This window comes from Apis dorsata, unplaced genomic scaffold (genome assembly GCF_000469605.1).
Source record: "Apis dorsata unplaced genomic scaffold, Apis dorsata 1.3 scaffold_311, whole genome shotgun sequence".
Lineage (NCBI taxonomy): Eukaryota > Metazoa > Arthropoda > Insecta > Hymenoptera > Apidae > Apis > Apis dorsata.
The window spans coordinates 383,242-395,881 of record NW_006263583.1 but is presented as its reverse complement, the minus strand read 5'-3'; the positions used below and the strand labels follow the sequence as shown (position 1 = coordinate 395,881).

Below are 12,640 nucleotides of genomic sequence, written 5' to 3'. Positions count from 1 at the left end.
TAAAAGTTCTGATAAAATTTAAAAGTTTGATAAATTAAAAAGTTTTGAAAAAATTTATATATTATATTTATAATTATTTATATATTTATATATTATGTATATAAAATAAATAAATTCACATATATATTATATTCACATATTATATATTTATATATTATATTCGCATATTTTATATAAATGATTTTTTATTATAAAAAATTCATTTGTTACATATTTTTATATATATTTTACATAAATATATTCATATAAAAATTCACAATCTATTAATAACTATTAATAACTAATTAAAGTGTTTTATGTATTTATACGTAAAGTTGAAAAGGTTAAACTATAAATTTCACCTTCAATAAAATGCCTTTTTTTAATATATATTTTTTTTCATCGCGAGAAAGAAATGTAATATGTAATATATTCTGTGAAGAAACATATTTTTTTATAGCACTATGTAATATATTGTTTTTATTTTTACACTACTCGACATATTGTCTCTAAATATTATACATATTTCTCTCGCTCTTTTCACTCTTTTATCTGGTTCTTTATCATAAGATATAATTATGATGATTATGAACGCACCACGGGAAAAAAGGCGTTAAGGCGAGCATGTCCACCATTTTCTTTTATGATATTTAATTTCGGAGCAGTTAATTTTCCACTTGCTTTTGATTATCTTTCTTTTTATTTTTTTTATCGCGTGTGTTATACTTTTTTTTTCTTATCTTTTATGTGTAAAATATTCTTTTTTTCAAGAATTGTGTAATTAATATTCGATAAGATATATTTGCTATAATTAAATATACAGAATATTTTTGAAAAAATATTTTGGACAAGATAGTATAAAATTTAAAATGAAATGATAATAATTTGATAATTTTGTAAAATAATATAATTGTGAATAAATTAAAAACTTCTGTTTACATTTTTTATTATAATAGATATTTAATTATAAGATATCCAAAAAAATATATTTTTATAAATATTTTAAATTTATATATTTATAATTTATTTATAATTATTTTTTGCTTAATTTGAAATAAGAAAAATATAAAATTTTGAAATAAACTTTTAATTTATTAATTTTATTAAAATTCGATTAATTTTATAATAATATTTCTAATTCATTATAGATTTATAATAGTAATGCTTAAATATAAGCATTTCATTTCTTAATGGAAAACTTTGAAATAAAATTTAAAAAAAAATTTATAATTCATATTCTTTCGTTAAATTATTCATACATTATTTACACTTATTTACACATTAAATTACTCATTACACATTACTTATTTTAATGAGTTTTAAGATATCTTTTTTTGAATAGTTTTAATTTTAGAAAAGAAAAAGAAATATTTGCTACAAAAATACTAAGAAAATTATATAAACATTAATTCAACATTAATTCAACATGGTCAAAGAAGAAATTAAATTTCTATTCAAATTTCTTCAAAAAATCAAAAAAAAAAAAGAAATCAAAAAATCTTTCATTTACTAGAATAAATAATCCAATTAGCAAATAATTATATAATTTTTTAAAAACTAAAAAAAGAAATATGAAGTAATTAAATGATTACATATTAAGATAAAACATTAAATAATTATAAATCATCGCATAATTTCTTTTTAAATGAAAAATATTTGTTGAAATTATTATAAAATAATATTCCATGAAATAATATAATATATCTATTTTTATTATAGAAAGTATTAAAAAAACAGTGTTAATCAGATTCGTTATTATATTGTTTATATTAGATTAATATTAGATTTTAAAATTTCTCATTATTTATCATATGTAATTTTAAAAATTCAATTTGAAAAATATACAATCTAATTTATTTTTAATGATATTGGAATATTTAATTTTTTTTAACTTTCCAATAGCGTGAGTATTTTCTTGTTAAATATAAATTTTTGCAAAACTTATTTGTATAATAATTATTAAATAAAATATTATTCAAAGTACACAAGTTTACAAATTTATAGGCTTATAAACACTTTTACAAATAGAATAATCAAATGATTTGATGATTTTTCGTAAAAATGAAAAATGATGATTTCATAAAAATTAGTTTTTTAAATAATATTAAAAGCTATCTTAAGCATTTTGCAAACAAGTTAAAAATATTAAAAAAAAAAAAATAAATTAAGAAATAGAACTTTAACTTAAATTAAAAATAAATTAATAAAATTATAAATGGCGATCATTGAAATATATTAGTGATCCATTTTAAAATTTCTATAAGAATACAGATTTATATAATAAAAACACAAAAAAAACTTTTTGAACAACTCAATAAAGTCATTAAAAACATCGAATATAAAGTAATTCGTATAGAAACATAATTATTTCGAAATTCATAAAAAGCGTATGGTATATCAATATGGTTCACGATTATTATCCGAACGTTTCCATCAACAGAGAAAAATAAAAATGTAAAAATAGAAATTTCGAACATTTACGATCCACGTTGTACATGCGTTTGCAAAATGGCTCGTATTCAGAAGGTGTTGTTAAGGATGCTCTTTCAACTCGAGCTTTTAACGCTATTAAATTTAGAACGTGACTTTGATACGTTGGCCTACAAAAGTGAGAAAAGAAGAGAAAGAGAGAGAGAGAGAAAGAAAGAGAGAAGAAAAGAAAAGAGAAGAGGAAAGAAAGAAAGAGAAAGAAGAAAAAAGGAGGAACGGTTTGGCTACCGGCACATTATTACCAGCCGCATTCTGAATATAATTGGTGCTAAAAACACGAGTTGAAAGGGCATTTAAACCCTTGACAGAGTGTTTTGAATGCGGGCCAATATATAGTTTTAAAAACCGGTGCAAGGTTTTTTTTGCATGGAGTGGAATATTTAAGAAATATGGATTGAGGTATTTAGTGTGAGTGACGAAATGTTGGTAAAGTTTTCTAAAGTAGTTTAATGAGCCGATTTTAATTATTTTTGAACATGAGCGGAAGATTAACCTACTCGTTTCATGCTATTTTATTTTTTTTTTCTTTTTTCTTTTGCAAGAGATATTCTGATTTTCTGTTAGCGTTTTTTAGCGTTATGGATCCTTTATTTTTTTATCTAAATCAAGATTTCTCAATGTTTTTCGAGACATGATTTTCTTTTGTAATAATTAAATAAATGAATCTTCTCATGTATTTTCGATATAGTAAAATTAATATGATTTTATTTTTAAAGGTGCATTAGAATATTAACAAAATATTAAAAACGTCGTAAGAAATATAAAATATATAATATATAATGTATTATCATGATGGCTTTTTAATATTTTTTTTAGTATTTATCGCAATAAAATCATTTTTATTTTTTGTAAATGCTGAAAATTTTAATAAAATTATTTATATAAATAAATATAATTATGACAATCTTTTTGTGATTCTGATGCACAGATTGGGAATTATTGATTTAAACAAATAATTTTTTTTTAAAACTAATTATTATCAATTATAAAAAATTATCAATTAAATAAAAATTTATTTCTTTAATAGTTTTAATATTATTTTTCCTACTTCATAATTTAATCAAAACATATAAAACTAAGAAATATTATTTAATTTTATATAAAAGTTCAAATACTCAAAGTTATAACTATAAAATGATAAAAATATTCATTTTATTAAAGGTTTCTTAGAATACAATAAAATTTGCTACAAAAAACTTAAAAAATTGAATGACATTTTAAAGATGTTATTTTAAATCAAGGAATCAAAATATTGAAAAATTCCAAATAAATAAAAAATAAATGATATATTGTATACCTAAAGATTGTCCATTATTTCGGAAAGGGTCAGCCTGGAGGTGGACATTGTGACGCCACTGTCGCTGCTGCTTTGCACGCTGCTGTGATCATCGGTGTCCGATTGATTGCTCGTATAACCGATTACATCTACTTCATCTGCAATCATAAAACAAAGAAAATATATAAATAAACGTATTTTTAAAAATTGAGAAACAAATTTTATTAATATAAAATCCATTTGAAAGAAACTTTGATTTTTTTTTCATTTTAAAAAATTAGAAATAATGTAAATAACAAAGTTATTATTTGTTAAAAATAATTAATTTCATTATAATATTCTATAATTTTATAGTATAAAATCATTATAAAAAAAAAATAAGAAATATTCTAATGTACTCATTTAATATTTAAAATTTAAAACTCAAATAAAATGCAAATTTCAAAATTCAAAATCTATTCAAAACCTAGAATCTAAAATCCGAAACTTAAAAACTATTACTCAAAATTATTATTCAAAAATAATGAATATAATTCAAAACCTGATATCCAGAAATTTCGAAATTTCAGAAAATCTAGAAAATCCGAAATTTAAATTCCAAAATTCAAAATCGATAATTAGAATTCAAAATCAAAATTCAAAACAGAAAACTAGAATCCAGAATTTAGAATATCTACTTGAAATTTAAAATCTAGAATCCAAAACTAAAAATCTATAATAAAACATTCAAAACATTCAATATCTTAAATTTAAAATTTAATTTTAAATTTAAAAGAATTTAAAATTTAAAAACTAAAATAAAACTCAAAAGATTAAATCCAGAAGATACAATTCAAAATCCATTTCTATATTTTATTTCAATAATAAAAATTTTCTGTCATTTCTATTTTTGTCTGTTTGTTTATTTTTCTATCTTTGTCTTCTGTTTTTGTCTTTTAATATTAATCTTTTAATTCAATATTTATATTATACAATGATAAATTTTCATGTATCAAAAATTGTTTGCTATATTTCATTTTCACTATTGGCTTTGACAGAAAATGATTGATCGCTTCAATCTTACCAATCAACGACCAAACCATTAAATAGCGATTAGAGCTGTCAAAAGCACAAAAACAGACTTTCCCAATTCGATTCTTTCAATAGCATTAGACACTTAACGATTCGAACGATCGGATAATTTCCAGACATTCACGTCGAATACAATTGAATTGAACTCTTGTTATACACGGTAATAGGAAGCCAGACCGTCGTTAGATAATTTAAAAAACGCAGGTGTGCGGGACGTGGTCGTAGTAAATTGTAGACGCGATCGGACAGCTGTGACTCGTAAATATAAAAGTGCGCTACAACAATTCCCGCGATTTTGGGGGTGTCCGCGCGAATTCCATCAAAATCGTTATACACAAGCGGGGCTAACACGTTTTCGGAAATATTGGCCGGCGTTAGTGATGGGATCAAGTTCAATAAAGGCTTAATTAAATCTAAATCAAATCAAATAAATCTGAATCAAATTCGATAATTGTTTACAAAAAACTATTATCTTTCGATTTTGATAATTTTTTTGTTTTTAATATTGTTTATCAATCAAAATCATTAATTTAAATAATGTGAAGATTTTATTTAACAATCGTTGTTTATTAAAAAATTAATAACAAAAAAAACGATATAAATTGAGATAGGATAAATTAATTTTAATTAGATTTATACCTACAGATAACTGATGGTCAAATTAAAAAAAATTAATCCAAATCTACAATTATTATTTAATGCAAATCATTAAATTGACTAACAATTAAATGTTTTTTTATTTAATTTTATTTTGAATTTTAAAATTAATTTTAAAATTAATATAAAATAATTAATATTATATCAAATTATTAATATTTATATATTAATAACAATTAATTAATATAATATCAAATTTATTTAATTTTCATAGTTTATATTGTTATAATATATACATATTAATAATTGTTTAATAAACAAGAGCCTAATCTAATCTAATTTAAATTGTTTTTCTTAATAAATATATTTTTAATAAATAACATCAAAACTTTTATAACATTATTCAATGTAATAATTTTAATAATATATTAGAAAATCGTTGAAATTGGAGGATGTAAATATTTGTAAATATTTATCTTAAATTCATTGTAAAAGATTATATCATAAATACTATTTAAAGAAATAGACTATACTATTAGAAGAAAAGTAATAAATTCATTTATCAATTTGTTATGTCAAAGTATTTAAAAATTTGCATTTTAATTAATTTAAAAATATTAATAAATCATTCTAAATTTATTCACTTTTTTATAAATTTCTTTAATGAATTTAAGTATATGTAAATTAAGGAATATATAAGAGAAATGCTAAAGATGAATTGGAAAATGAGTTTTTTATTAATTTTTGCATCTATTAATATTTAATTATTAGTAATTCCTTAATTTATAATTACATAGAAAAATTCCTATACTGTAATTATGTAAATGATTTTCTTTTGTATTTTAATTGATATACAAGAGAGAGTTATCTTACTTGGAATTTTTGTTTAATGTTTGTAATTATTAAATAATATTTTATAAAGAATGATGAAAAAAATTGAAGAATATAATATCTATTACTATTTATTCCATTTATATTATGTAATATTTATAAGAATTATTTATATTTATAAATAATTTTTATGAAAAAAGATTAAACAAAGTATTCTCGCTTTATTTTTAAATAAGAACAAGAAACAAAGTATTCTTGTTTAATTCAATTATTTATTTATTAGTGTTAATATATATGAATCAACTAATATAATATTTAAATGATACGTAATAAGTCATATATGAACAAAACTAAAATATAATTAATTTAAATAATGAATTATAAATAAATTTTTGAACTTAATGCAATTATAAATAATAATGAAATATAAATGAAATATGATTCATGATTATTTCAAATTTATATTTATATTTTTTTAAATCATATAATTCATATAAATTAGAATGTTTTTTAATTCTAAAATTTTATTCCTTATACTTAGTTTATCAAATTTTATTTTATTAAATTTTGAAGAATAGATTTGTACTATTTTAAAAATAATTATTATTTAAAAATAAATAATTAGATATCATTTACTATTATATACTAAAGAATTTTCAATTTATTAAAATATATAACTATTTTAAAATATAAACTGACTGATCTATAAATAACAATTATGTTTCACATTAAATTGTATATAAATTATTTATTTTTTTAATGTTTTTCTGAAATGAATTTAATTTTTTATAATATGTCATATAAGTTTTTATAGACAAATTTCGAATCTCAGAATGAGTACTTATAAATCGATAATATCGATAGTATCGATATTATAAATAATATATTGATAACATATAAATAAATAATATTATATATTATTAAAATATATAAAATAATTATTTATTTATGTATTTATTTATTCGTAAATATTAAATTCATTTAAATAATAACTAATATAGAAAGGAAGGTATTATCAAAGAATGATAAAACATATATGCGTATAAGGAGTAGTTATTGGAAATAATTACTTGTTGAATAATATTAGAGCTAATTATTTGCAAATCTATTATTAACCGAAAAGAAGTTATGAGATTAAAAAAATATTTCATTGAATTTTTACAACAAATTAAAAAATATTGTATAAAATACAAATTTATTTTAATTTTTAAAAATAATATAATCTCATTAAAAATATAAAAATATATTATAATATTTCTAAAAAATTAAAAAAACATAATATTATTTCATAAGACAGATATTTAGTCATTTGTTAGGATAAATTAAGTTATACATAAAAATTACAATATGCTAAAATTACTTTCAAAAACAGTCAAAGATTAATTTTAATAAATAAAAAATTTCTAGAATAAAAAATAGTTAAATTTTTAACATAACCAACCAATATTTGACTTTATTTAACTTTATTTCTTCCATTTTTATAAGTATTCTTATTTTTGTAAATATAAGATTTAAATTAAAGATTGAAATATATGTTCACTCAAAAATCTTAGAACATTTTCTATTTTTGATAAAATTTCATAAATGATTAATATTGTATATGTTTTTCTTTTCTTTTTTAATTTATTAATATATCTTATACTTTTTTTATATCAAATAAAAAACTATTATTATAAATAAAATAATATTTTCAAATTTTTTAAAAACTATTTTTCAAATTTAAAATCAGTATATCTGAATGTTTAGTTTATTTCTGAAATTCATTCATTGAGATTCATTCAACTTAGATTTGAGTTTACTTGAAAATATCATTTCTTTTTTCGAAATACTCATAAAAGATGTTTAAATTTGTCTGTAAACGATTAAATATATTTGCGACAGATTTCATTCCATCACTAGCCAAGATTTTCCTATACGTGTATATTCAATAATTCTGTTCTCGAAATGCCAGCCAATTTTCGTATTTTACCATTTCGTGAAAGCGCTCCTCTCATCGGATATGCACGCGTGTTCTATCTCCTGCCGCACCACCTCTTGCGAATTTTCGTTGATTCTATATAATCCTTGCCTTTAGCACACGTTATCTATTCTCTGTATTGATATAATGGAGGAAAAATATGACGAAGAGGGAGGAGGAATTTTCTTTGGTTTTCTGATTCTAATCGAACTGGATGCACTTAGAAGGTTTGTTTAATTAAAGAATATAGAGAAAATGATAAAAGTTTAAGAGGAAAGGTAAGAAAATGAATGTGTTGTATAAATGTTGAAATTAGAATATAAGATTTGCAAAATTTTCTTTGGAATTAATATGTTTATAAGAATAGAATAAAATAAGGGATAAAGGAGAAAAAATTTTTTTTCCATTTATGGCTTCTAATAATGAATGAAATTTATTTCTATAATGATAAATTTTAATTTCATTAAAAAATTCATTGATCTGCTGCAAATTACTTAAAAATTATTATTTTCATTGTTTTGATTAATTTTCTTTTCAATTAAATAATTTATAGTAATATAATTTTTATTTTTAGTAAATAATTAATAAGTACTTGGATAAAGAAATGTAATTTAAATTTATATTAAAGAATAGATTAAAGAAAATTATCATTTTATATATATTTTTAATTTTTTATATTTTATATTTATTTATATTTTTTTATATTTATATTAAAAAACCATTCTTTATATTTATTTTAAAATGCTAATAAATTTATAATATATGATTATAAAAAAAATATAATTGATAATATAATTAAAATAATAAAAATTGATAACATAATTAAAATAATTAAAATTGATAATATAATTAATAATTAAAAAAAATTAATAATTAAAAAAAAATTTTAAATCATAAAATTAAAACATGCTTAAAAAATAAGAAATTAAAATTTTAAAATCTTTTCAGAATCAAATATAATTCAAAAATATATTTTGTAAAATTATTTATTATTATAATAATTATTTATTATCTTTTGTATGCATAATATATAAAATTAAAGTTTTTTTCAAAAAAATTAAAAAATAATCGCATTAATTTCACTTTTTTATTTTATTCTATCTATATCTGTCTATATCGAATTATTCGGATTCTTGCTTATTTTAAATGAAATTCTTATCATTCTTATCAATTCTTATCAAAATAAATTTTTGATAATATTTTAGCTACATATTTAATTTTCTTGAAACTTAAATTATAAACAATGATATTGAGATTGAAATCATTATTCAAAATAATTATTTTTTAAATGTGAAAATAAAAAAATTTCGAAATTGTAAGAAATATGTTCATAAAGATTTGAAACTTGAATTAGAATTACGAATAATTCATTATAAAAATAAAAATTTATATTTACATTATTATTTTAAAATTTTATGAAACTCATTTAAAGATTACGAAGAGTTACTAAGTCATATTACTAATATTGAAATTTATTTCAAAAAGGAGTTATTATATTTAATATATAAATCATTCAAAAGTCAAAAAAACCTATCAAGATTTTATTATTACCACTCATTCATTAAAAATTAAGAAGAATTATTCATCTGATTGGAACTCAAAATTGTTTGAATCAATAAAGTATTCGAGATATTTCGTTCCTGTTAAGACCATTAAAAATCAAGATCATTTCATTGATACTCAAGTTTATTTGAAAATTAGAAAAGATTATCAAAGACATGTGACAATTCAAATTTATTTGATGATTGTCATTAAAGATATAATCTTCAAAATCGTATTATACATAACATTCAAGATTATTTAAAAATCAAAAAAATCTTATTAAATTATTAAAATCTTATTATATTAGACAATAATAAATAAAAGAAAATTATTCATCACAAAACATTTCATCATCGAAGCATCATAAACCAAAATCACAAAATTAGCAATTGCCTCATCGCGAATTAGCTCGATATCTTTTTAGCCGTCATATTTCACATTCGAAAAAAATCACCATGAACCAATATTTCGTGAAACTTTTCTTCAAGGGATGATCAATTTATTGTCGAATCACCTTATATGTTATCCGAAAATACCCTCGGCAATAACCATAAACCATTTCGTGGATGACTTTCTCCTCCCTGTTCGAAATAAGGGACTGCCAGGGATAACGAGTCTACACAAGCAAGAGGACGATTTTTGTCCTAAAAAATCCGTCGATTCTTTAGAGCTCGTCTCCTTGACCTATAGCAACAATTTTCCTCGGTCGTTGGAGGGGAAACGCGAGGCACGAGGAATTTTATGAATCGTAACTCGCGACGAGCAAGTGGGAGTCGCATCAAAATCTCGTTAAACTAGTTTGACGCGAATCGACCGATCCTTGACCTCTCTTTCTCTCTTTTCCTCCTCTCTTTTTCGTGCATCGAAGTTGTTTGCCGAATTCTATGTGAGCGTGCAACATGCGAAACTTTTTATCGTTTTTCGTATATCATATGTTAGATTGTATAAGTATACTGTGTAAGTGTAAATCGTCACTGAGAATATTAGACACTATTGAAAAAAAGATATATATATAAATAACTTGAAATTGCTTTTGGAGAATGAACGAGTCGATTAGGGTTTTGATTTGATGTTGATACTTGAAGCAATATTATTAATCAATTAAATTAATATATTTGATGGAATTATTTAACATACAAAATATCCCAAAATTTTCTGTAAACTTCGTTAGCTAACTTCGGATCCTACATTAAAAAATAATGTAATGTAAAAAACGTACAAAATTTTTTTATTGATACTATTAACTAAGTTTAAATATAATTTAACTATATTATTATATTTGTAAAAAAAAAATAATAATTTGAATGTTTAAAAAAATTAAATTAATAGATTATTAGAAAAATAAATAAATAAATAAATATATAACTATTAGGGTAGTAGTAATTAGTCACATGGTATTAATATTATAAATCAATTATCATAATATTAAATTAACAAAATATGAAATTGTTGTAAATATTGTAGACATGTGTATTATAAACATATTTTCATTTCATTGTAATTTTATTTAATATCTTCTCATATACATATATTATTTATAAAATAAAAAAAGAAACTAACTTTATGATAATTTATTATTATATAGTAAAGTAAATAGAAAATATATCAACAATAAATAAAATATGCAATAAATATATCAACAAATAAATTTAACATTATGCATTTTATTTTGTTTTTATCATGTTTTTCAACTTTTTTATATTTTTAATATAATATTTTTAATTTTTTATGTATTTCTTATTATACGATATTTTAATTATTTTCCTTCAAAAACTTATTATAAAATTCTTTATAAATGTTTATAGTAATTTATATATATATTTTTTAATTAATAATTATTAATTAACAACAATAAATAATAATTTTTTTTTAAATGTAGTTCAGAAATGATTAAAGATTAATTTTCATGAATTTTCAATTTTTTGTTAAAAAAATTATATATTTCATTGTATCATCAGAAAAATTTTTCTCATAATAAATCTGATTAAGAAAGAGTTAAATGTCGACGAGTTTCATGTTCGTGAAATAAGATATTATTCTCATATCGTACACGTTTATGCATGCACAGAAACGAATTAAAATAGTGCAAGACCTCTAACTTGTTATTTTAATATATGTATACTTTTCATTATGTTTGCAAAAAGTTACTTTAATTATGTATCTTACTGGCGAATCAAATAAAAAGTAAATTAAAATGAAATGTGAATAAAAAATAGAACAAGCGAACAAACGAAATCTGATTTCAGTCAAATTACAAATGAAAAAAATTATATGTTATGTTAATTCGAAAAATAAGGTTGAGTCATGCAATGCGAATACGATAAGAAAATTAAAGCAAAATTATAATATATATTTTTAGATCATGCAGAAAAGATATGTCATTTTTAGATTTTAATATATTATCCTAATAATTATTAGATTGTATGTATAAATAACTTTTTTTTAAATGAACAATTATGTGATCATGAAAAAAAATTTCAAAGATTTATGAATTTTCGGATTTAAATTTGATGAATTTAAACATTAAATTTTGATTCATCTCTAAATTTTATAAATTAAAATTTCTTGAATTAATAAATAATTAATAAATAATTAGTACAAAATATATAATATTTTTTTTTGTTATTTTATTCATATTTTGATCCCATAATTTTATAAAAAATAAAAAAAAATGTATATAATAAATTATTTGTTTATAATTATGATATTTTTATGATATTTTTTTATTATAATTTCTCTTTGTTAAAACAATATTATATTTTTCTTTTCTTTATAACATTTATATTTTTATTAATTAATTATAAATTTTTTTAAGTTTTTAATAGTAAAAAAATTATGTTAAGATGATATTTATATTATTTTTAATATTAATTCAGATAATTTTCAATTATTTTTTT

General features: G+C 19.5%; 1 protein-coding gene across 1 annotated transcript in view; it reads right to left on the bottom strand.

The window, feature by feature from the left end:
• The window catches only part of LOC102675461 (max-interacting protein 1-like), a gene marked incomplete at its 5' end in the record, with an annotated part of 184,526 nt that overhangs the window by 5,085 nt on the left and 166,801 nt on the right, over positions 1-12,640 (bottom strand). Inside the window, one exon of the mRNA XM_006617530.2 lies at positions 3,767-3,903. Within this exon, the coding sequence (XP_006617593.2) occupies positions 3,767-3,903 (137 nt within the window). The remainder of the gene's footprint in view (positions 1-3,766; positions 3,904-12,640) is intronic.